Raw genomic sequence first — 22,204 nt, 5'->3', positions numbered from 1 at the left:
GGCGGAGCGAGCTAAACACTGGTTTCGTACAGGGAATGCCTTGAATAATAATAATAATAGTTTTGATATTGTTGTCGTTATTTCGGTGAAACTGATAGCTTTTAGGGTTTATTCTTGGTCACTTCACATTCCAGAACCACACTTCTTTTTCATATAAACCAACTTAAACCCAGCTTATTCAGTCTCCATTGAACAACAGCAACGACAACAAAAACCCAAGGTTGACAAGTTTAATCATGTTTGGACTGTGGCTGGTAATATGATAATATATGCCCCAACTTAATTTGAAATTAAAACAATTCAGACTAACCTCAGGAGTGCACTAAAAGTCTGTAAGGTCCTGTTGTTAAGATAAATGGAATGGGGAATGAAACCGGGACGCTTTATTTAAAACTCCAGCCGTGCCCACTGTTGCCCTGCAGAAGTCACACGTGATTCTGAACCTTCCCATGCCTGGCCTCTCAGATGAGACCTAAATCTGAGGTCCTACTGTGACTCAGGAGCAGCTGTTGCACAACTAGTGAAGAACTGATGCACAACTCAATCTTCGCAAGCTGTGTTGCACCAAAGTATCAGCAAAGTGACTAAAAGGAATGACTGTTTACATCGTGTTTTAATAAGACCTGGCCAGACTTGATTGTGGTGCCCTGAAGCATCTAGCTTCCTAACAGAAAAAAAAAACGTTTCTGTTGTGTACCGTGATGGGGAAACTATCCCAGGGCATCAGCGTGTTTATCATGGCTCATTTAGCATATGGATATTCACTCCTGGTCTTGGAGGGAAGCCACATCTTCTCCTTTTCAATCCTCTCAGGACAACGCCCTCCAGGACAACGAGCGAATGTTGCCATTTAATCTGGCCTCGCAGTGCAATGATTTCCCCTTGACACCCGGTCTCAGCTTATCTGTGAGGAGCTGAGATGTCTGTAGCTCCCTGGAGTATCAGGAGGTCTGTGCTGGGGTTTGTGAGTTTCCCTGCATTCAAGCTGAAGTTTGATCATCATCGATGATCTAAGGATTTGCTCAGCTGGACAGTTTTCCAGGAACTTCAAAAGTTGCTAATTGTATATGTAATATCTACATTACTTTCATGTGTAGATGGAAGAGGTGAATTATTCTTCTTAATTGTCTAAGTTGTCTAAGTTGTAGCTGGTTCTTCAACTTAAAGAAGGCTCCACGGCCGAAACGTTGTGTTTTCTTTCTTCTTTTTTTCATGGGATAAACCTATTACTTGTTCAATTGCTTAAGACCTGGGGAAGAAGTTCCAATTGATTAAATTTAGCATAGAAGAAGCTCAATGAGGTTACTAAGGGCGCATGTGCATTAAAATCCAGAAGACCAGGGCCTCCCGAGGCCAACTAATAATGGTGCACGTGGAGCTCTGGGATCACGGGTTCGAGCCAGAGTGATGTCACCAGCTGGCTGTGAGCAGGATTCCCCAGGCACAGCTGAGTGGCTGAGTGCTGGCTATGGTTGGATAGGATTCGCCAGTCAGGGCAGTAATGACCATCCTCGAACTGGTGCCAAATCCAGTATAAAGTTGTGCTGCCTTTGGCAAAAGACTCAAAGGTAGGCGGATTGGAGGAGTAAGGCTATACTAAGTAGTAAGGCTACTCTCATGTGTGGTTGCGGGGTACATAGTAGAGACCAAGATGTAACAAAAACAATCTGCTATTCCAAATCAGAAGGGTAAGGCAAAAGCAACCAGACATCTGAAAATTATACCATGTGGACCTCAACGACCCCTGCTCTCAGCACTCCGTTCTCCTGTAAATAAATGTTTTAAAATTATTTTAAGCCTCAGAAGCACTAAGAGGTAGCCTTTTGCTGGCACAGAGATCCTTGCTCTCTCTATATTACTTCACCATGGTTTTTTCCAGGATGAAAGCCTCAACCATAACAAAAAGGTGCCTGGAGATTCTCTGCAGAGAAAACTGGGAAGACAAGCAGTTTGCACAAGGCTGCTCTTTACATACCACAGCCCCAGAGTCCAAATACGAAGATCTGTCTGTGTTCAAAAAGGTCTGTAAATGGGGAAAAACAAAACCAGGGCAGTCAGTCAGAGGAACCACTGTGAGAGGAAGCTCTTAGAGTGCCGTTATTCTGCCCTGTAACACCTTTTAGAAAGACAATGTTGGCAGAGGACATGGAAAGAGACTTAAGCGTCTCACTTATCTTCCCTATCTCAGCACTGAACTTTGGCCACTAACCCAGCGACTCCAGAACCAAAGACATTAGCGCTACCTAGTAGTGAAGTTCTAATTAAACAAAAGACCATAAAACAGGATAGAAATAAGTAGAATGTATTTGGCCCATCTGGTTATTCTGTTAAATTAAAGATAAGAGTGCACACTCCCACAGCCCTTTGTGTAAAGAAAGGCCTCCTGTTCTTGGTTTTAAATGCATTTCCACATCGTTTCTGCTTGTGTATTCTGGATCAGGCCTAACTGCTTATTCTGAAGTCACCTGAGTTGACTTTCTCAGCACCTTTGAGGATTTTTAATACTTGGACCAGGTCTTGTAACCTTCTCTGTTCTACTAAAAAGTGTCACAGCTTTTAATCTTCTAGTGTAGAACATTCCTTGAAGACCCAGAATGTATCTAGTTGCTTTTGTTTAATTATAGAACAGCAAATCTTCTTTTGTAACATGGCGACTAAAAGTGTACACAAAATTCTAAATGGCCTTAATAGTGAGTTGGAACATTTTAATATCTTTTTTTAAAAGTATACACTTCCTACTATATATCCTAACACTTTGGGTGCTTTTTTATTTCTTTCACCCATTGTTTAGAAGTTCTAAATAATATAATTAGTAGCCCCTTCAAGCTCAGCACTTCCTCTTTTGTATCTATAGTATGATTTTGCTAACTGAATTAATATTGTGCACAATGTTTACATTCAACTATATCTGCCAGGTGTTTTCCCGGTTTTGAATTTTATCAAAAAAACATTTTCCCCCATTCCCTGCTTCTGCAGTGTTTTCCGATCCTCCTCTTTTGGCACCATCTGCAAACGTGACTACTTTACTAAGTGTTCCAGAATCTAGAGAACATCGAGAACCCAGGACATACCTGAAAGGTAGAATAAGACAAGTACAAACAAATGTGCAGGAAGTTACTACTGTATTCCTGAACATTGTGGCCTAGGGGGGCTATTCAGCACCAATAGAAAAGCCAAGTGCTTTAAACACAGTTTGTGGAAATGAAAAACAGGTTAATTGTGAAACTTGAGTATCAGTTCAGCTGAGTAACTGGGACTCTGTTCTTTGTCCCCTGGTTCCAGACTCCAGACTCCTGCTACTCCTGCTGTCGAAGAAGGTTCAATCATTTTTCGATGGCACTAGAATTACTACCTGCACAGTTGGACAAATTCATCGGTCTCGGTGTCACTTATTTTGTTTCCTAATTCACAGGAATTGTACAGACGCATCAGAGAAAAAAAAACTGTAGATCCCGCTTCTCAATTTAAAATAAAGCAACTGCACCACACATTTTCCAAAGCAAATTTTATACACTTTATATAAGCAATATTACAAGATATGTAAACAGTAAGCAGAGAGAAATAGAGAGACTTTAGGCAACGCTTATTATAACACTTCTTTCATCATGTTAATGTGTCATCCAAACCATCAGGGAGGTTAGAAAAAAGACCAAATAAATTATCTACAAGAAGCACATTTACAAATCAGCTTCCATATACAAAAGACAAAACAAGGAAGAAAAAGACCTAATTGTGAGAAAGTAATTTCATTTGTTTTTTAAAAATCATTACAGAAGAGACTGCTTACAAAGATATTCTGCACTTGGAGAGAGTTGTTCCTGTTTTCTCCTCTCACATTGTCCCCCCAGTGTTATTGTAATAAAGCAGACCTTCCCATCTCTGCAAATGCAAGAAAAGGTCACTGTTATAATACACCAGAGCCAATGCACATTCTTTAAAGTTTGCCCAGAGACTTCAAAGTAGCAGCTTTAAGTTTGCTACTATCTGTGACTTTATTTTTGCCTTACTGTGTTGCAAACTGAGGGTCAGTTCTTTTATAGTCTGAAATTGTTACTTGCCATGGTTAGTGTTCCTGAAAAAAGAAGTGTCAACTACATAGAGAAACCCATGATGCAATGAATGTGGTCTTGAAGCATCATGCAACACTGATACCCTCCCCCCTTAATTCATTCCCCTTTCTCTTAACTGCCTGGGTTTCGTGGTAAAATGTGGAATGGTTAATAAACCTGCAATGCTAAAGTAGTGAGACATGTTCCCACAGAGTGGCCTACAGAAAAGACCCCATTCCTTTCTTTCCCTATAGCTTTGTAAGTAGAAGCTGGAATTCACACAGTCCAATGGAGAACTCAACAAGAAATCACCACTACATGTCTTGAACGAGGAAACACAATCTAAAGGATAATGAGTACCGTGATTCTTATGAAGGATTAACAAGATGCAGCAGCGAATGATTTGAGATCTAAAAATACTACTTCGGGAGAGAATGACCTCTGTGCTGGACTGTGCGGTCTTGGGATAGGCCACTTTAACTTTAATAGATGTGCTGCCCACTGGTGGACAGAAACGGGAGTGCAAAGAACCACAATAAGTCATCGCAAGAACTCTTCAACATACCCCGTTTTAAGAGATTTTGCTTGCTAATCAAATTAAAATGTTAAATACAGGGTTTAAAATTAAGCAAACTTAATTTTTCTCCAAAGAATATTTACCAATAATGTATGAATTTACAAGCTTAATGACTATTATCAGAAAGGTGCAGGGCATAAACAGATAAAGGAGGGATTGATCACAGCAAATTGAAGGCACCCGACTGTCAAATCATGCCCTCAACAACATTAACCCTGACAAATACAATAATTTGCTTGCCCTGCCCTACAGTGGGCAAAAAGTTGTATTAACCAACACCAGAGTATATAGAACAGAGTAATATTGCACAAATAGACATATGGTTACATAGCAATCAACACAGGGTCATTTCAACCCAAGTTACAAACACTGTCTTGTTAGTAAGCAGACTCACAGATACACTCTCACCAGCAAATTACACAAAAACTCACAGCGGAAACATATGAAGCTTGTGTTTGAGGCGAAAGAGGCCTGGAGAGACTTTTTCTTGCCAGAATTATTCCAGTAAAACCATCTTAAAAATATCTAGGTCCTACAATTATCCCAGAACTTCTGTGATGAAATCTGTGATTTCAAGTTAAAACACTAGAACATATTACAGCTGTGTCTCCTGTAAATCAGAAATGTAGGTCCCTCATCTCCTGATCGCATCCTTACAACCCATGAGAAACAGTTTAAGACTTTTTACTGCATTTAATTTTAATGTCGCTGATGAGCAGATTGCTGCTTTAAGTCCATTTCCTTTATTTCTAAGCTTTCTTTTTGGCTTCCCCGAGAACAACAGCGTACAATCTCACTAATCAGAAGAGATAAACTTGAAGAGGTTAAATCTATCACATACCCCACCCATCTAGACTAAAAAGCAGAACCCTTGGTAAACAAGTCAGTACTGTTAGACACATTTCAATGAAAGCAGCAAGGTGTTATAATAGCTGTGAACCAGTAACACACAAGGCCTGACCTGTAAAGGCAACCTAGTTTGGATAATTTTAAGTTAACATCTGCTTTTTGTATATTGCTTTTTTCATATTTTGAAGTGCACAAGCCATTATGAATGTTTTAGGTAAGTCCATGGTGAGTTTGCAATTCCTGCACAGACTCCTTGTGAAGTGACGTCTCAGAGCTGAATGAGAGGAAAGAGGTAGAGGAGGGGAAACACTGAGACACAGGCTAAAGCCCAGCAGCTTTCAATGGCCTTTGTACGCCCTGTTGATGAAGACTGCCCATTATGCTGGACACACTCCTGAAATTTAATTCAAAATAATTACAGCTGCTTTGCTATTTTAACAGGGTAAGTTGTCTCAGAAAAAAAGGGGGAATAATAATGACACCCCTGTAGAAAATAATTTCTAATGTGACCTGGGAAAAGTCTAGGAAAGCTGAGTGTTACATTAGAATAAGATATTTTTGTCCACTTACTAAAGTGCCTTATATGTATTACATCAATGTGCCAAGGGAACAGACATTCAACTTGATTTCAGTCCCTTTAGTACACTGGTCACAGTCACTTACATAATTGTCCAAACTGTGATATTTCAACAACATGCACAGTGGACAAAGTGCAGCACTGTTTAATACCCGAAGGATAGCTGAGTAATCATTTAACAGCCTGGAGTTGCTTTAGATGTGAATTCCAAGGAATCAGTTTAGCCGATTTATCACAATCCCCGTCAGACGGACGAGTCTGCAAGGTAGTTGACAGCCCGAGAAGAAACAACACAACAGCCTGCTGCAGGAACAGTGAAGTGGGAACGGGCAGATGTGCGAGAAACGACGACTCAGTACAGTACAAATTGAAAACAACGGCTTTAGAGAGATACACAGTCTAGTCTGCCGCTGAGCCAAGGACCAGTACAAGTACCACAGAGAGAAAAAGAGCAGATCCAAATTGAGTGAACCAACATTCTTTAGAAAGGCTTTGTGTAAGATCTACAATGAGTTTCACCCCTTTACCTAACCCATGTGCTATTTTGTAAATCTAACTGTTTTGTCCTTTTGTTTTGTAAGAGGGCTCTATTACATAATCCGTTTCTACCATTTATTCTCAATAGTTAAATTGTTAAAGGCATCTAGGAATGTTTCCAAAATACAGCTCTACTAGTTTATACAAAAGATTGAGGAAAAAGAATCGAAAGCTGCTAGCTTTTTCTACTGCTCTGAAGCCATTCAGCTATTTAAAAGGACACTTCCTTTCCTAAAAATTAAACCTTGTTTAGCATGTTACATGGAAGCAATATGTTTAAGCATTACACTAGAATCTTTTTCGACAAAGTTTTATTAGAAACACGTCTAACTCCTGCCACTTCAACCTCCCACTCCAAATAACCATGACATAGGTAATAACGGAGGAGAGATTTGGACAGGAGAAGCTGATGTGTTTCCTTGATGCTCCACTGTTCACAAAAAGGTGACAGAGCAATTATGTAAAAGAAGGCCTGGATGGAACACCTTCAACTTTGATAACATGGTTTGAAGACTAGGAAATAGAGTCACCTAGTGGTCATTATTGGTAACACACAAAACAAAAGAAAAGGCTGAAAGTGCTCTCTTGAAAAAGTAAGAGGCTTTGTGGTTTTAAAAGCATTGTCCTTTCTCCATCATGTACTAACAGAAGAAGGCTCAGTATTGGATACACCACAAAGACAATCCTCAGCCATACTTCAGAATTACATTTTGAGCTGTGCCTCAACAACATAATGCTACTGAGTTTTTTTTCTGCTTGGGGAAAAAGATCCAAGCTGGTCTGTGCTCTCTGAAGTCCAAGATATTTTTAAATTACTTAAGTATAAATTTCCACCCCTAGCTCTTACACTGTTAATGTATTGCCTGTATAAGAATAACCTAGTCAGGTTACAGCACGGGCTGTTTGGAGCAAAGATTAGTTATGAATTTAGCAATTTTTAATTTTTTTTAAATTTGTTCAGAAATCATGAGATTATTTTAATTCCAATCTTACCCTTCAAATACAAAGACAATCTCTGACTTGCACCCATTCTGACTGGATGTTTAAGCATATGTAATACAAAAACCTACAGATCAAGAGCTTAAACTGGAAGCGGATGTATAGCTAAAACACCAAGGTCCCAGACCACCCCTGGCCCTAGAGAGCCGAGCCCTGCAGATCTCATTAATTCATAAAGACTTGTGAGTTTGGATCAATTTAAGTTAATTCAGCTCAGTCAGAAATGACCAAATGTGGCACTTGTGAGCTACCGTGTTACTATATATATTTCAAATGATCTTTAATTGAACAAATCACATTTATTAATTCTTCAAACATTTTGAAATTGGTGACTTGGATTTTGGCTCTCCAGGACCAGGGTCAGCCACCTCCATGTTGGTGTATGAAACAAGAAGCACATGCAGCTTTATATGAATGTTTGGGCACAAAACATTCATTTTTTAATGAATGGGACACAAGTGTTGTCTTAGTTCTGCCAAGAACAGTGTTCTCAATCAACTCAATTCCAGCCTTGCAGACTCAGATGTAGACTGTAAATACCAGACTTTCAGAGAAGGCGTACACAATTGTTTTTAAAAAATGGAATGTGGCACAGTCCTACAAATGAGCCACCTTTTCTCTCTCCGATCCATTTAAAACCGCTTTTGCCAGACTGAGTTAAATCAAACAAAAAAAAAAGTCCAACTTTCATTAATGCCTCTAGGGCCTCTGCCTCAGTATGTCAAGTCTGTTTTTCTTGGGGGCAGGGGTAAAGCTTTATGAAATGGGAAACAAACTGATAGTTCACCCCCCCCCCCCCCAGAGCTCTGTTCCTCCCCCACCCCCACCCACAGCCCTCTGGCCCACCCAGAGGACAGGTCAGAGCTTCTGTGTCTGTTGTGCCGGAGGGCAGGGCGTGAAGGCCAGAGACATCCAGGAGAGGCAGGTCCTGCAGCCCTGTCCCACGCCATCACATCAGCTCACAGCAGGAATTCTGTTTCCGGGCCTGGGAAAGAGACAGGGAGAACAGGACTGAGAGCGTGTGCCTCCCCCACCCGTCTTATAGCCACCAAGCCTGTTCCATTTAAAAAAAAAGCCCTGCAAGTTGGCAAGAGAACTGCAGACGACCAATGGTCCGATGTTTTGCATATTTTTAATGACGCAGGCCTTCTGATAAAGCTGTCATTATCATCTACTATGGGGGGTGCTAGTTGGAGACCTTTGATTGCAGCCGTCATAAAAACGGTCCGAATACTGACTAGGCAGCCCACATCCTGGTACTGCGATAACTACTGGCACCATGTTCAAGTAAAATAAACAAACGCTCCTAAAACTCCCAAAAAGAAGCTCCTAAAATTAATAAAGAGATCTTACACTGTAGATTTTTTTCTGAAGCTATTTACATTAAAAAGGTGCCTTTTCTAGGATCATAGCTAATCTTCTTGTGTTATACCAGAGGTAGACTAAAAACGAACATGATTTATAATTATATACACATACAGACATTGAAAAGTTGTGAAAATATGTAAAATTACAATGAACAAAACAAGGATTCTTGAATTACTGTTACTAATTATTTTCCAAGCAGTCTTCTTTTAAAGATTTCTAATAATCAAGGAATTCCACATGGATTACAGGTAACTTACCAGGCATATAAAACAATATTTGGCTGGCAAAGGTTACATCTGGGTCCAATTTACGGACAGCACCACCAGCCTGCAAGCAACAGGGAGCCAGCAGGGGTCCCTGTGTCATAGAGAGCCCTGGCTGACGAATGCCAACCTACCCTCAGATTCCTTCGGGAATCCCAGTCACAGTCAGCTAGTAACATGAACAAGGCTCCAATCTACGACACCAGTAAATTAAATCCATTGTTGTGCCATTGCAACAAAACTGAAATTATCCAGACTGTTTAAACGCCCTTCTTTTCGAAGGGCAGAAAGGCTTTTTAAACTGGAATGGAAACAAACTCTCAGAGACACAGTTGGCATATGCGAAGCTCTGTGCTGCGATTCAGACACTTACAGTCTTGTAAAAGGCTTTGGATTGGTTTCCCAAGTGTTCCGACTTCTGCACTAAGTCATCCAGCTTCTCTCCTCTCTCCAACAAGGACTCCATTGTGTTGTGCTGTAAATATGCAAGAGCCATTCAGAGCAAATCCTCAACACAAACATTTATCCCCTGCGCTTCTGAAATAGAACACCTTCTGCTAGCTTCTCCAGAAGTATTAAAGTACAGTAATTCGCTATTTAAAAGACATTCTTTATCTTCAAAGATTACCACAGCCACATTTGTCTTAGAATAAAGGAGCTAATTGTAATTGTAATTGTGTACATTATAATACCTGCATAAATAGAAGTTTTCCTTTGCTGCTGTCGGCTTTTGTGTTGCTGGCTTTTATTTAAGGTATTAAGTTTCAAATAAACCTTTATGTTAATGGTGGGAAGTCAGTATTTGGTATAAAGTTTTATTTTGGAGGAAAAATTACCACTGTCCACAATTCCTGCTGAGATTCTTTTGCTTATAATCCCTAGTTTTCTGGTTTCTAAAAAGTAGTCATGCCAGCTATCAGCATTTTAAGAGAAAAGATTAAATGTGTAAAAAAACACATTTAAAAAAACAGATGGACTGACATTCTACCACAACACTGCATTAGCAGCTACTTTTTCACTCCCTGACTCCACAATTTAAAAAAAACAATTTCATCAGTAGTGAACAAAAATGGGGTTCAGAATTTTTTCAGTATTTTTTAATAATTGTACTACAATAAAGAATTAGAGGAGGAAATAACAAGACATGGACATAATAGCTGACACTACACTTTGATGAAAATACTGAGCCACCGAAAATGTGAAAAAATTGTATATGGCCAATAAAATGATCTTATCTTATAATGTGGTCCTGGATTAGACTGAATTCCTGTGGGACACCTGCAGAGCTCATTACATTCCCACTGGCTACTGGGTAGAGCAGAAGCCTGAAACAGTTCTAAAGAGATACTGAAGACCAAGTCACATAGATTACAGAGTCTACAACTGAAAGTGCAGCTGTACAGTACTCACCAGAATAATTTTGGTTTCATCCAGCTCAGCCTGAACTTTGGACATAGCATCTGCCTCCCTAGGGTTCTAAAAAAAGACCAAATGCAAAAGTTCTCTCCACTGGTGTCAATTGAAGAAAAGGCTAAAACAAAGGAACTTCACTAGATCCCTTTCTCTTGCATTGCACTGAAGCAAGCTGCTGAAATAATCGGTGGTTTCTGAAAATCATTTTACAACACTACATTCTTCCAAAAAAGCACCTATTACATCCTGCTTCTACATGTGATGAGTACTTATTCATACTCATAAAGCATTTCCAAAAATGTGCTTTTCCTGTTTCCTTTTTTTCTTCACTGTAGATGTTCAGTTGCAAAACCAAATTACAAAAACGATTACTTCTACTGACTTCAACAAAAACCACTTAGCAGGTATTACCTGCAAACAGAAGTGAAATAGAAGTGAATAAACAAATTCACAAAAACGGGAGAGGGATCTAGCAGTGAAACTTTAGTCATACGCTCTCTCACTTGATATTTGGCAAGGTGGCTGTCCAGAGCAGTGTAGTTGATTGTAGCAGGAGAGCCAGAGGGCCAGTCTATGCTATCCACTTGTTTGGAGAACTCATCTAACACCTGCAAGAAAGATTGCAGCACGAAAGAGAAAAACAGCACTCCATGATAGTGTTCCGTATTTCCTGAACCTCTGGTGTCACAGGGAAAATCTGTTGCAAAACAGTGTGTCCTGGCTGTGTTGTGTGATGCAACACTGTCTGACCCCTGCTATCCTAAAACAAATTGATACGCCATGTAAAATAATGTAGGAAAAACTCAAACATTGACTCCTGTATGAATTCCTGGTGGTGTAGGGGGGGTGGTTTCCAGCTGCTTTAAAACATCTGGTCAAAATCTCAAATAATAAACATCAGGAAGGAACTGGACAGCACATGCACTGTATTAGGAAACTTTTTCTCCTTTTTTAGGACTCCCTGGATTTTACAAATATTCTCTGCCTGAAAGGCTACTGAAGACGTGGCTGATAAACTAGGGTACAGGGATTGCTAGGGATTCTAGATGCTAGAACAGAGTTTCCTATGAAAATATTTCATATACACTTCACACTCTGAGTGTGCATACTTCAAGCTTAAACAGAATTAATACTGTATGTGATAGCAAGGTTTTGCTTCATAATTATGCTTGATCACTTATACTACAGGTTTTACCCGTTTTGTTTATATAATGAAGGCTGGAATTGTTCTTAGTTTTATGAACACAATTCTTTGCATCTCACACAAAAAATTGTGTCACCGTACAGACGGAGCTTGGAACTTCATCCGACTGCAGCGGGCGGGACGAGCTGTGAAGGCTCACCTTATCAAGGAGTGTGAAGCAGACTCTGGAGGGATACTCGTTGTCAGCGATCACCACCGCGCTCAGAGAGTCATTACGCACGTACACGTGACACAAGTAATCTGCAGGCGAAGTGGAGAGCAGAGACACAGACTTGTTACTTTCCTGCTTCCCCCCATTTCCATTACCAACATCATGTCTCTAAAATTATTTTAGAAAATATTACATTGCTGTGTGCAAAGCTTTTTTCTGAAAAAAAAACTTTACTACACATTCATTAATGTGCACAACCAGGTAGAAAGCAGAGAAGCCATGAAGTTTATGTCATGGCCCTCCAGACTGAACACCATTAACAATCCTCCACAATCTGAAAGAGAACAGGATCTGGCATGGTTTTGTGAATAACTGAGACAGCTTCACCTGGTACGACATCAGTACAGCCAGTGTTTTGCAGCAATGAAAAAATAATAATTGCAGATTTTAAAAGTTCTAGGTTTTGGAAATGTTGGATATGCATAATGGGCAGCACAATGGTACAGTGGTTAGCATTGCTGATTCACAGAGCTGGGGTCCTGGGTTCAGTTCCTGGGGTGCTATCTGCATGGAGTTTGCATGTTTCTTCCCCCAATGTTTGCATGGGTTTCCTCCCACAGTCCAGGACATACTCGCAGGTTAATTGGCCTCTATAAAATTGGCTCTGATGTGAGTCTGTGTGCCCTGTAATGGACTGGCGTCCCATCCAGGGTGTATCTTGCCTCGTGCTCGTTGCTTGCCAGGTTAGGATCTGGCTTCCCCCACGATCCTGCACTGGATAAGAGGATTAGAAAATGGATGTCCATAATATCAACTCTAATCTAAGGTGGTTTCAATATTGAGAAGCACTCAAATATTATTTTAGCATGGCACACACTGCATGCTTATACCCCAACACCATTAAAATGGAGTGTAACACCACTTTATACATAGTTTAGCCACAAAGCTTAATGGATATTCATTCAGATTGTCCAAAGTCCTTTAGGCAAAAATATGGTCTTGTTGAATCCAAAGGGAAAAAAAAAAAGAAAACCAGTGGTCATGTTAACCCTATAAAATGGTAGCTAAATCTGACATTAAAGATTTTATGAATACAAGGTCAAAACTAACATGTAATTAGGAGAAAATAAGGTTCTGATTTTCATGAACAAGTGATGTTAGCTACCTTAATTAAACTCACTCTCACATTGCATTTCTCCCAATCCAGAGCGCATTGTGAAAAAGCCAAAAACTGGTGATGACAAATAATAAGATACATCTATGAGTGTGCATGAACATTTCTTTCTTCAGGTGAGTAGTACTTTAGTCCTTTACAAGCTGGTTCTGAAACTGCCAATTCTTGGTTGAATACAAGTGGACAATCGAAATTGCTCTTACCTTGCTCTTTGACTGATGCTCGGCTGCCTTTAGAAGAGCGCTCCACAATAAGGGCACTGGTGAATGTCATGAACTCCTGTAAGCTGAGAAAAAAACACAAGACATCTGTCAGCTGTGTGCAGCTGGGCGCCTGGCAGACCTCAGTAGAAGACCATTAATTAGATTTTTAACTGGTCTGAAGGCAGCAGCGTAAGGACATAAAGAAAAAAAGGAAATGGTAAAAGCACAGGCTGTGTGAAGATAATTTATGTGCTGGCACACATCCAGGATTGGCTACAAGTACTTACAAAAGGCCAGAATTAAATCAAGCCTGCATTACATTTATTGAAATGTCTAAAACTCAGAGAGAGCTCTCTGTTACAGTAAAGATTTTGATATAAGATGCTGTAATGAGCAAGGGTTATTACACACTTTTGCTCTCTGAAATCTGTTATGAGCCATTTAAAATAAAACAAACTTCCTTAAGGCCATTTGTAAGTCAAGGACAGTTTCAGTATAACACTTGAAATAACTTGGTTATAACAATTACAAACAATTCTTAGAAATGTGTTACCCATTGCATAGGCATACAAAAAAATGATTTGATATGTTCTCCCAAAATTCTCCCAAAATATGTTCTTCCTAGAGTAATTCTCAAGATAGCATTTCTGCATTTGGCCTTTTTAAACTTTCCAATAAATTTGATTGTTTAAGATACATTTGCAAATCTATTGGGCTTGAAATTATTTTAGACCCTGCAAGTGAGACCATCAATTTCCCTGAACCAGGAATTGCAAGAACCTGGTTCCAGAAGACAAACTCACATTTTATCTGCCTTTCCTTCCTGCTTGGCTAGAAAGGCAGGAAAAGAAAAGCTGCTTTTCCATTATTTCCGATTCATCTCTTAGCCATTATTCTAATTCACTATTCCAACAACCAAATTCTGACATAACTCCTCTTCCCATTAAAGCACAGTAAAGCAGTGTTGTACAGTGGTTGTGTACTGTTTTATCAGTAGTTCAGGTCATTAATCCCACAATCTTTGCTTTGCATAGGTCATCTTTGAGAATTGCTATTAAACTATAGCCATAAGCTAAACTATTGCAAAATCAAATTCTAAATACCAAATAATAAATCAGAAAACTAAATAAAAAGCAAAATCAGAAGGAAAGAAGGAAACTTATTTTGTTTACTTTGTGCTGACTAATTTAGGCTTCTGCTGACTGTCAGTACCCTTATGTTGTTCCCACATAATCTACAACACTATTAGCTTGGTTCGTCTCACCCACCAAATCCCTTTCAAGAATTTAGCACCGTTTCAAGAAAATAAAACTAAAAACTTTTTCTCTTCAGTCAATAGTTTGTAACTTGTTATTGCTTATGCAATTGAGAACATTTTTGCTAGCTGACATGTAGATGCTAAATCAAAACAGAACAACTATGAAATTAAGATTTCAGACTGCTGAGTATCTTACGCATCAAACCAAGCCAGGATTAACATACACACAGACACATAATCATCTCTAGGTTGTTCAGTATGAAAATGAACTCATGCCTTTCTTTATGAGATATTTTTTACATAAAGCATTCATTATAATGCTCATCTTGAAAGAAATCGCAGACTGCTCGAGTGTTTTTGTCGAGTGACAACACGTGTCTGCTAATGTGTGACGTGTGTAACAGCTGCTGAAGCTGAATCTGTGGGATTCTCACTCAGCTTCGCTTCCATAGAAACCAAGCAATGAGTTGGATTAAGTGCAAAACCTTAACCCCTTAAGGGGTTTTTTATATTCAATCCCCTACAGTGTCAGAAATTTCAAACCATACCCCCTGGTCCACATTTGCTGTACACAAATCTTTTGCCGCTACAACACAAATAAAGAATGTGATTAATCTTGCATTACATTCTGAATGGATATAATGTTTTTTTTCTGCCTTATTACCTGTTCAATGCCAAACTGTGCAGGTACAAACAATATGTAGAAATGTCCTACCTATTACATAAGCATACAAAAAAACTGATTTGATATGTTCTCCCAGAATCCTAGACTAATTCTCAAGACAGGAGTTTTGCATGTGGCCTTTTTAAACTCGCCAATAAAATTGATTGCTTAAGATAAAATTGCAAAACTACTGGGCTTGAACTCATCAAAAATTATTTTAGACCCTTCAAGTGAGACCGTCAATTTCCCTGAACCAGGAATTACAAGAACCTGGCTCCAGAAGAGAAACTCACATTGTATCTTTCTTGGCTGGTGACTCTCTCTGTCAGTTTACACTGACAAAATGAGTGAGACAGAGGTCACATGGTTTGGAAGGACATATTCACAATAACTGGACTGCCAATTTGTTCATTTAATCACTACAGCAAAACGCCTCTGGGAAAAGGTACGAACTTACCTGGACCTCTGGAAGAAGCTGAAGGAGGATAAATCATAGGCACCTTTGAGCAGGTTGGCTTTGGTCGCCCCTTTATAGAGGACACTCAGGCTGTAAAGCTTCATTATGACTCACACTTGGAATCACTTGGGTGCCCCAGAAGCTCTGAAACACACCGAGACACAGCAAACCAGTACAGAGCAGCACGTCTTCCCTCACTGACCAGTAATCCCCACCACCACCAAAAAGACTACATTTGCTTCATCTGGAGAGCAACAGCCTATTTCAACAAAGAAGACCAAACATAAAGGAGTCACAATAATCCTATAGATGTACATTCTTTTAAAATATATTGTAAACAATCATAGCAAAAGAAAGTTGCAATGACACTAAAGAGGTGCTGCTTGTAGGCCGCAACAGTGAAATATCAATGTCAATATCATGGGAGGTTTAGTCTGTGCTGCAAGGCACGCCATGAGCTGATTGGGAAAGTCCTTGCAGAAAAGCGAACTTCTTAATCCGAATGCACTGACATTGACCACTTATTTACCGTGAACTACGGTGTTGTGTTGTATTGAGAGTAGTATTTATCACTTCTTTTCCCTGAAAGATCATCAATTTTTTTTACAATTAATGTTTTACCGCTGATGTCGCAGTCGGGCTGTTATGCTGCTCACGAAACGTCAACTTTCCTGATTTAAAACAAGCGTATGAGATGCTGCAGGTATTTGCTCTTTGCACCAGCTGTCCTTGTGGTATTAAACGGCAAATGCAAAAGACTAAATAGCCACGGACCTTTTCACAAATAAAACGATTAGGTTTCCCGACATTTTCCTGACCAATAACGCCCGATTTAAATTATCATTACATTAAATGGCAAAAGTTCAAGGATATGAAATGGGGCTGTTATTTCCGTGTTACCAGAGTCTCGTGTTTTAGATTTACTCTCAACAATACTTAATAACGGCATCGACTTACTGCTGAACACGCTCAGTTGGTCTTGATTAAGCGGCGATATAAGTATATATTCATAGGGAATACTTAATACTGCCACTATCCAATCATCTTATTGTCTCCGATTTAATCATGGGAATCTGTTTCTCCCTATTAACACTACTGTTTTGGGGAAGGATTAGCTTAGTTCCCCTTACCAATTACTCTGTTGCTTCTCTTCAGACGATTAGAGACCACTCGTATTATAGCTCCAACAGCCACGTCAAGGCAGAAATGTGTCGATTCCTCTACTGAAGGTATGGAGGGAAAAGAAAAAACTGCACCGAACGTAATGAAGAATCCGAACTGTAAAGCTACCCTCCAAAAGAAGACTGAGATCCAGACAACACCGAAAGAAACTCCCTTTCTCTTTCTTCCCCCGAACCACGTCATTCAACTCCGGCGGAATAAGGTCCTACCTTCAAACCCCCCCGAAGTGCAACACGAGCCTCTCATGATCCGTACCTAGAGTTAAGTGAGTCTGCACCTCAGGGAAGACGCATCAATTTTCAGGACCCCTCGAAAATGAACGTTATGCTTTGCTTTTACAAAAGTAAATTATTTTTATAATACCTAATATGTACATCTGAAAGAAAGAATTTTACTTGAACGAGAACTGGCCTTGGGAATCGTATTTTCGTTTTGAATGATGCAAAACACTGGATTTTATAGGGAGTTTTGCGAAATAAAGTATTCGCTTTGTTGCGCCTGTCCATGCATTATAATTGTCGAAAAGAAAGTCATACAAGCAATTCCGAATTAAACTCGTTGTAGAATATTGGAATTTATTATGATGTGAAATAATTCTGAAATTATAATTGGACTCGTTTGGAAAAATTGAATATTGACAATAATCCCTCTTTATTGAGAAAGCTTTGTAACACGCCTGTTGTCCGTTCATATTTGAGCTTTCCCTTTCTAAAAACAAAATAATAAAACAGAATGGCTTATTTTTCCAGTGCAAGCAAATACCGAGTGGTATGTCACTAGATGGCGCTGTATCGTAAAGAATCGTAAAGATTTGTGACACTTCTTAACTCGGCTCACCAGGGATAACAGGAAACATTGCAACATTTGTGAAAATCGAGAATATTTCCCAGATAGTTCAAACATGCACAACGTTTTTATAGATTTGCAGAATATTTTTTTATTTACTAAGTCTATCTGAAAATGTACTTGTTTGATTTGATCAAACTCGAAAGACTGCAGTACATTAATAACTCGATCACGTTTTCTGATCATAGTTTGATGACAACAGCCTAAGCAGATTTTACCATAATGTCGGTGTCCTAGTGTGACCAAAAGTTGTTGTTTATGAATAGGTTCGTTCATACACGTTCCGATTCATTTTTAGTCAATAGATTAATATGTCAGAAAATCTGCTTGTGAATTTTAGAGTTGAGAATGTGTTTAGTGAATTTTAATAGGCTTATGTTATGCGTTATCCTAAATTAGGTTTCCTTGTTCATCCTTTGTAGAATATGGGAAAAAAACATGTGATTTAAGCAGTAGGGTTTTTATGTAGAAGCGGGAGGAGACGCGAAACCTGCACCATCTTAGAGTTGCTTATGATCTTATCTCCGAATTGCTCCGCTGATGACGAGTATTTAGGGTCTGGCCGAGAAGAAATCACCTTTCAGACAAAGCTGCAGTTCCTCCTCTCATTCTCCCACCCAATCCCAGAGCCTAATACCTCTGCCAGCTTTTGCGATGCCCAAAATTGCCGGAGCGAAATGATCTCAGCCTTTCGCTGTATTGATCGCTATGTGTCCTTTACTGATGAACAGTCAAGCTTGAGTGGGAGCCACGCAATTGAGGACTTTGCAACTAAGCCAATGTTTTCCTAAGTAATTTTGCCCCATTTAACAATTTCCTACTGTCCACTCGCTTCATTGATAAGTGTTTTCCATACCAGAGGTGAGCATATATGGAGAGATTTCCAGGGTAACGGATTCAAAATTTTGTCGCCAAGGCAACGGGAAGGAGGACTGGTCTGTAAAGCACCTGGTGGTTGTGGCAGCAATGGCAGTGCGAGTGCTTTTAGTAGAAACCAATAGGGTCGTTTTTTTTCTCGATTGCCAGGGAAACAGAATGAAGAACCGGGGAAACGGGAGGGATGATGGATAACCGTGTCCTGTCTGCGCGCTTTCTGGCCAATTAAAATCAAATCAATGCAAGTACGTCCCTCTTGGGACTTATAAAATTAGGGTGGAAATATATTGCTAATTTAAACAAGAAGAAATTAAAGATAGAGTAATATGCCACGTGAAAGGATTCTAAGAATTGTTAAATTGATCACCCGTGTTTAAAGCGCGCAACTATTATGGGACTAAAATGATCAATGCTCGCTTTCTTTTCGTTTAGATTTTTAATTATACATCTTAGTTCAATTTGTTTTTTTTATTTCCTTGAAAATCTTAGGGTGAAAATAAACGATGTCGGGTTGGAGTTGAATTGTTGGTGTTTTTGCACTCTGGAGAGAGATATGCCAAGTTGTCTTGGTTAAATTAAAATAAAAAAAAACTTTTTGAAATATTCTGCTACCACGATGAAGCCCAATGTCTCGACTGGCACGAGTATGGAATGCGATTAAAATGATCTTTGAGAGACAACGGAAAGGATGACTTTTACTCAGACGACAACTTCCCGTCCCGTATTTAAGACACTGGGGTCTTGAATTTAAAGTTGCGCTTTTAAGGTGTTGTAGAGCGCAGTTCTAATACTGTAGGAAACTTTTTGCTTTACAAAACACTAATATACTTACGCACCACATACAGTATAAAAGAACAGAAGTGCTTTGAACATGGACAGTAAAACTAATCCTTAAAGAAAGGCTCACTTTTCTGAGAAGCTTGGAAGGGTACAAATTGGTGAAAGTACATTAAGGTTGGTGAACATGAATAAACACATGGATATTCCCGCTGTTGTACTGTATCACTTCCAACTCAGCGAAGCCTTATACGAAATGCAAGGTGAATTTGCCCATCTTGGCAGATAGACTAAGGAGGAAGGGTAGTTTTCGGAAGCAGAAATAAACAGGTAATCAAATTTTTTTTTAAAAACTGGGGAAAATGTAATAATAGACTGTCGTGACAAAGGGAAATCGGAGCTCTGAGTAAACTCCATGTCCATATCCCTCCTTACAAAAACAGCTTTAATTATGAGCCTTTTGGTGTAGTTCTTTTCGGGAAAGGTATCCATCTGTCAACGGCACCTAGCCTCATTGTTCACCCAGTGTGGTCGCCCGACTAGACGCAAGCGAGCCCCTGGACAGTAGCACTCATGACCGGTGGGAGAAGTACGATGGATCCTCATATTATGGAGAAGGTAAGATTAAATCAGTCTTCCACTTGAATTGCTTATTATTTCAAAATCTTTAGCCTGATAGCGATTAACTGATACGCCCAATGAGAGGGTATATAAATCCCTGACGTCACCTTCCGAAGTTCCTATTTTGTAAAACAGCCCAAAACTGAATTGCCTTCACTTAGTATATTTCTTAATTAACTTCAATTACTTTCACTTAGAGTGTTTCCTCATAACTGCTTAAGAGTACATTTATATATATTTTTCCCGCTTTAAACTTTGTTGATACTCAAAATGTAATTTTAATCATAAACCAACTTCTTGGAATGTTCAGCAGCATTGTACCTTTGCTGGGTGACAACAGGTTATCAGATTATGATCATGTCATCAGCAAATTTTATTGCTGCAGTTATTTGTGAATAATAACCAATTTAATGTTACTGACTAAATAAAAAAGACACTGTAAATAATCTTTCTACCTGGATAATATACAAGATGATACACGTGAATGCCCATTCAAATCAAAATTAGATCTCTGTATTATACAACTGCAGCAACAAACCATATATGTACCTATATATGTATATTATGTATTATGAGCTAAATATTTAGTTTGCTGTATTTAGTATCTACCTTGCTACATTGACATTATTTGATATAGGTACTGTTTATGACATTTACTTAATTATATTAGTGTGATATATGACAGTTTGCTATATTGTACATCTATTTTTTTAGTTGCATAATTAGTTTGATAAATTGTATACTTTAGTCTGTGGTGTTTTGGTCAATGAAATACATTTGGCTTGTCATTTATATTTTGCAGGGCAATACATAAATAACAGTGTTCTTGAGTTTACTTTGTCTTTTTTAGTTTTGAATTGTTTTGCAAACTGCTTTTGTAGACAATTTATTGTCTTTCAAGGATTCCTAGAAAGTACAGTAGATTTGGCTACACAGGTGACTCACAAATAAGGCAACAAGAAAGGGAAACATAACTTTCTGACATATTTCTTGATTTTCCTTTCATTTTGTAACTTTCTAAAAAGATTTAGAAATCTTTTGGGTTATTAGAGGCACTACAAATGTCTATCATATTAGAGGTTACATTAATAACATAAATCTTATTGCTCTTGAAGAATGTATTAAAATTGAATTACCATAGAATGTCTTATTCCAGGACAGTGAGCTTTGGTCTCATTTGCTGATTTTGCTTATTTCCTTGTTTTTAACTTTTTATGCATATTTCTGTATATGTAATAATGCTTGTGCATATACTGTAAAGTCAAAGTTAGCTGCCACTTTTGATTTTGTATAGTAAGTGTGACAAGGTAGAATAATATCTTTGATAAGAATGATAAGATGGTAAGACTGTCTTCTGTGACGCAGTGATTGGATGAAGTGCTAGTTAATATTTATACCCACAATTGTTTGCAAGCCCCACATGGTGTTCCACTTTAGCCTTGAAAGGCTATTACTTCTATTGCCACAGTATGTGCTCAGTGTGATGCAGAAGTGCAATGGTTTTGTCATAATTGCATGAGTATTCAAGCCCTTTTTTGTGACAAGCCGAAATTAATTTAATTGTACAAAATCACCTTAATGTGCCACACAATTAGTTGGGTGGCCTTTGTCTATGTGTACAATGTTAGTGTTTCACATGATTTCAGAATAAATATACTTATTGCTGTAAGGTCCTTTTCAAAGGTCACATTTCAAAGACCAATGAGCTTTCAAAATATCTGAGAGAAAAGGGTGTACAAAGTATAAAGATTGGGCTATATATAGCATATAAAAACATTCTGAAATCCCTAAATATTTCTTTGAGTATAGAGAAGGCAATCATTAAGAAATGGAAGGCACCCAGACACTGCCTTGATCAGGTCCCTCCAAACTCAGCAGCCAGACAAGGAGGAAACAGGTGAGGGAGGCTACTGTGAGGCCAGCAGTGACTTTGAAAGACTTACAGACTCAAGTGGTTGAGATGGGAGAAAATGCCCATGGGTCAACAAAGGGGGCTTGTATGGAACTGGAAAAAAAAAACAGTACATCTCAAGTCCCTCAAGGGAATTGCAACAAAGCACCTAAGTGATACTGAAGTGACTTTCACCAACTATTGAGTTCATAGGTCTAAATACTTTACTTACATTATTCATGTTGTAATTTTTTGTGTTTGTTGACAA

At 38.9% G+C, this 22,204-nt stretch overlaps 1 protein-coding gene across 1 annotated transcript; it reads right to left on the bottom strand.

Annotated features, from left to right (window-relative positions):
* Positions 1-3,490: 3,490 nt before the first annotated feature.
* Positions 3,491-17,106, bottom strand: ykt6 (YKT6 v-SNARE homolog (S. cerevisiae)). The gene is made up of 8 exons (XM_088933037.1): positions 16,874-17,106; positions 15,744-15,887; positions 13,365-13,447; positions 11,976-12,076; positions 11,136-11,240; positions 10,630-10,695; positions 9,593-9,694; positions 3,491-8,573 (listed from the first exon to the last, which is right to left on the bottom strand). Exons 2-8 carry the CDS (start codon positions 15,845-15,847, stop codon positions 8,538-8,540), a joined length of 597 nt encoding a protein of 198 aa, XP_088789163.1. The 5' UTR covers positions 15,848-15,887; positions 16,874-17,106; the 3' UTR covers positions 3,491-8,537.
* Between the last annotated feature and the right edge of the window lie 5,098 nt (positions 17,107-22,204).

This window comes from Atractosteus spatula, chromosome 2 (genome assembly GCF_055471065.1).
Source record: "Atractosteus spatula isolate fAtrSpa1 chromosome 2, fAtrSpa1.hap1, whole genome shotgun sequence".
Taxonomy (NCBI): Eukaryota; Metazoa; Chordata; class Actinopteri; order Semionotiformes; family Lepisosteidae; genus Atractosteus; species Atractosteus spatula.
The sequence above is the reverse complement of the archived record's forward strand: the minus strand, read 5'-3'. Positions and strand labels throughout refer to the sequence as shown.

Coding starts and splice junctions, on each gene's coding strand:
- ykt6 (XM_088933037.1), bottom strand. CDS start 15,847: ATGAAGCTTTACAGCCTGAGTGTCCTCTATAAAGGGGCGACCAAAGCC. Junction 10,696..11,135: donor GCCACCTTGCCAAATATCAA/GTGAGAGAGCGT, acceptor GTCTTTTTTTAG/AACCCTAGGGAGGCAGATGC. Junction 8,574..9,592: donor CCAAAGCCTTTTACAAGACT/GTAAGTGTCTGA, acceptor TCTCTTTCCCAG/GCCCGGAAACAGAATTCCTG.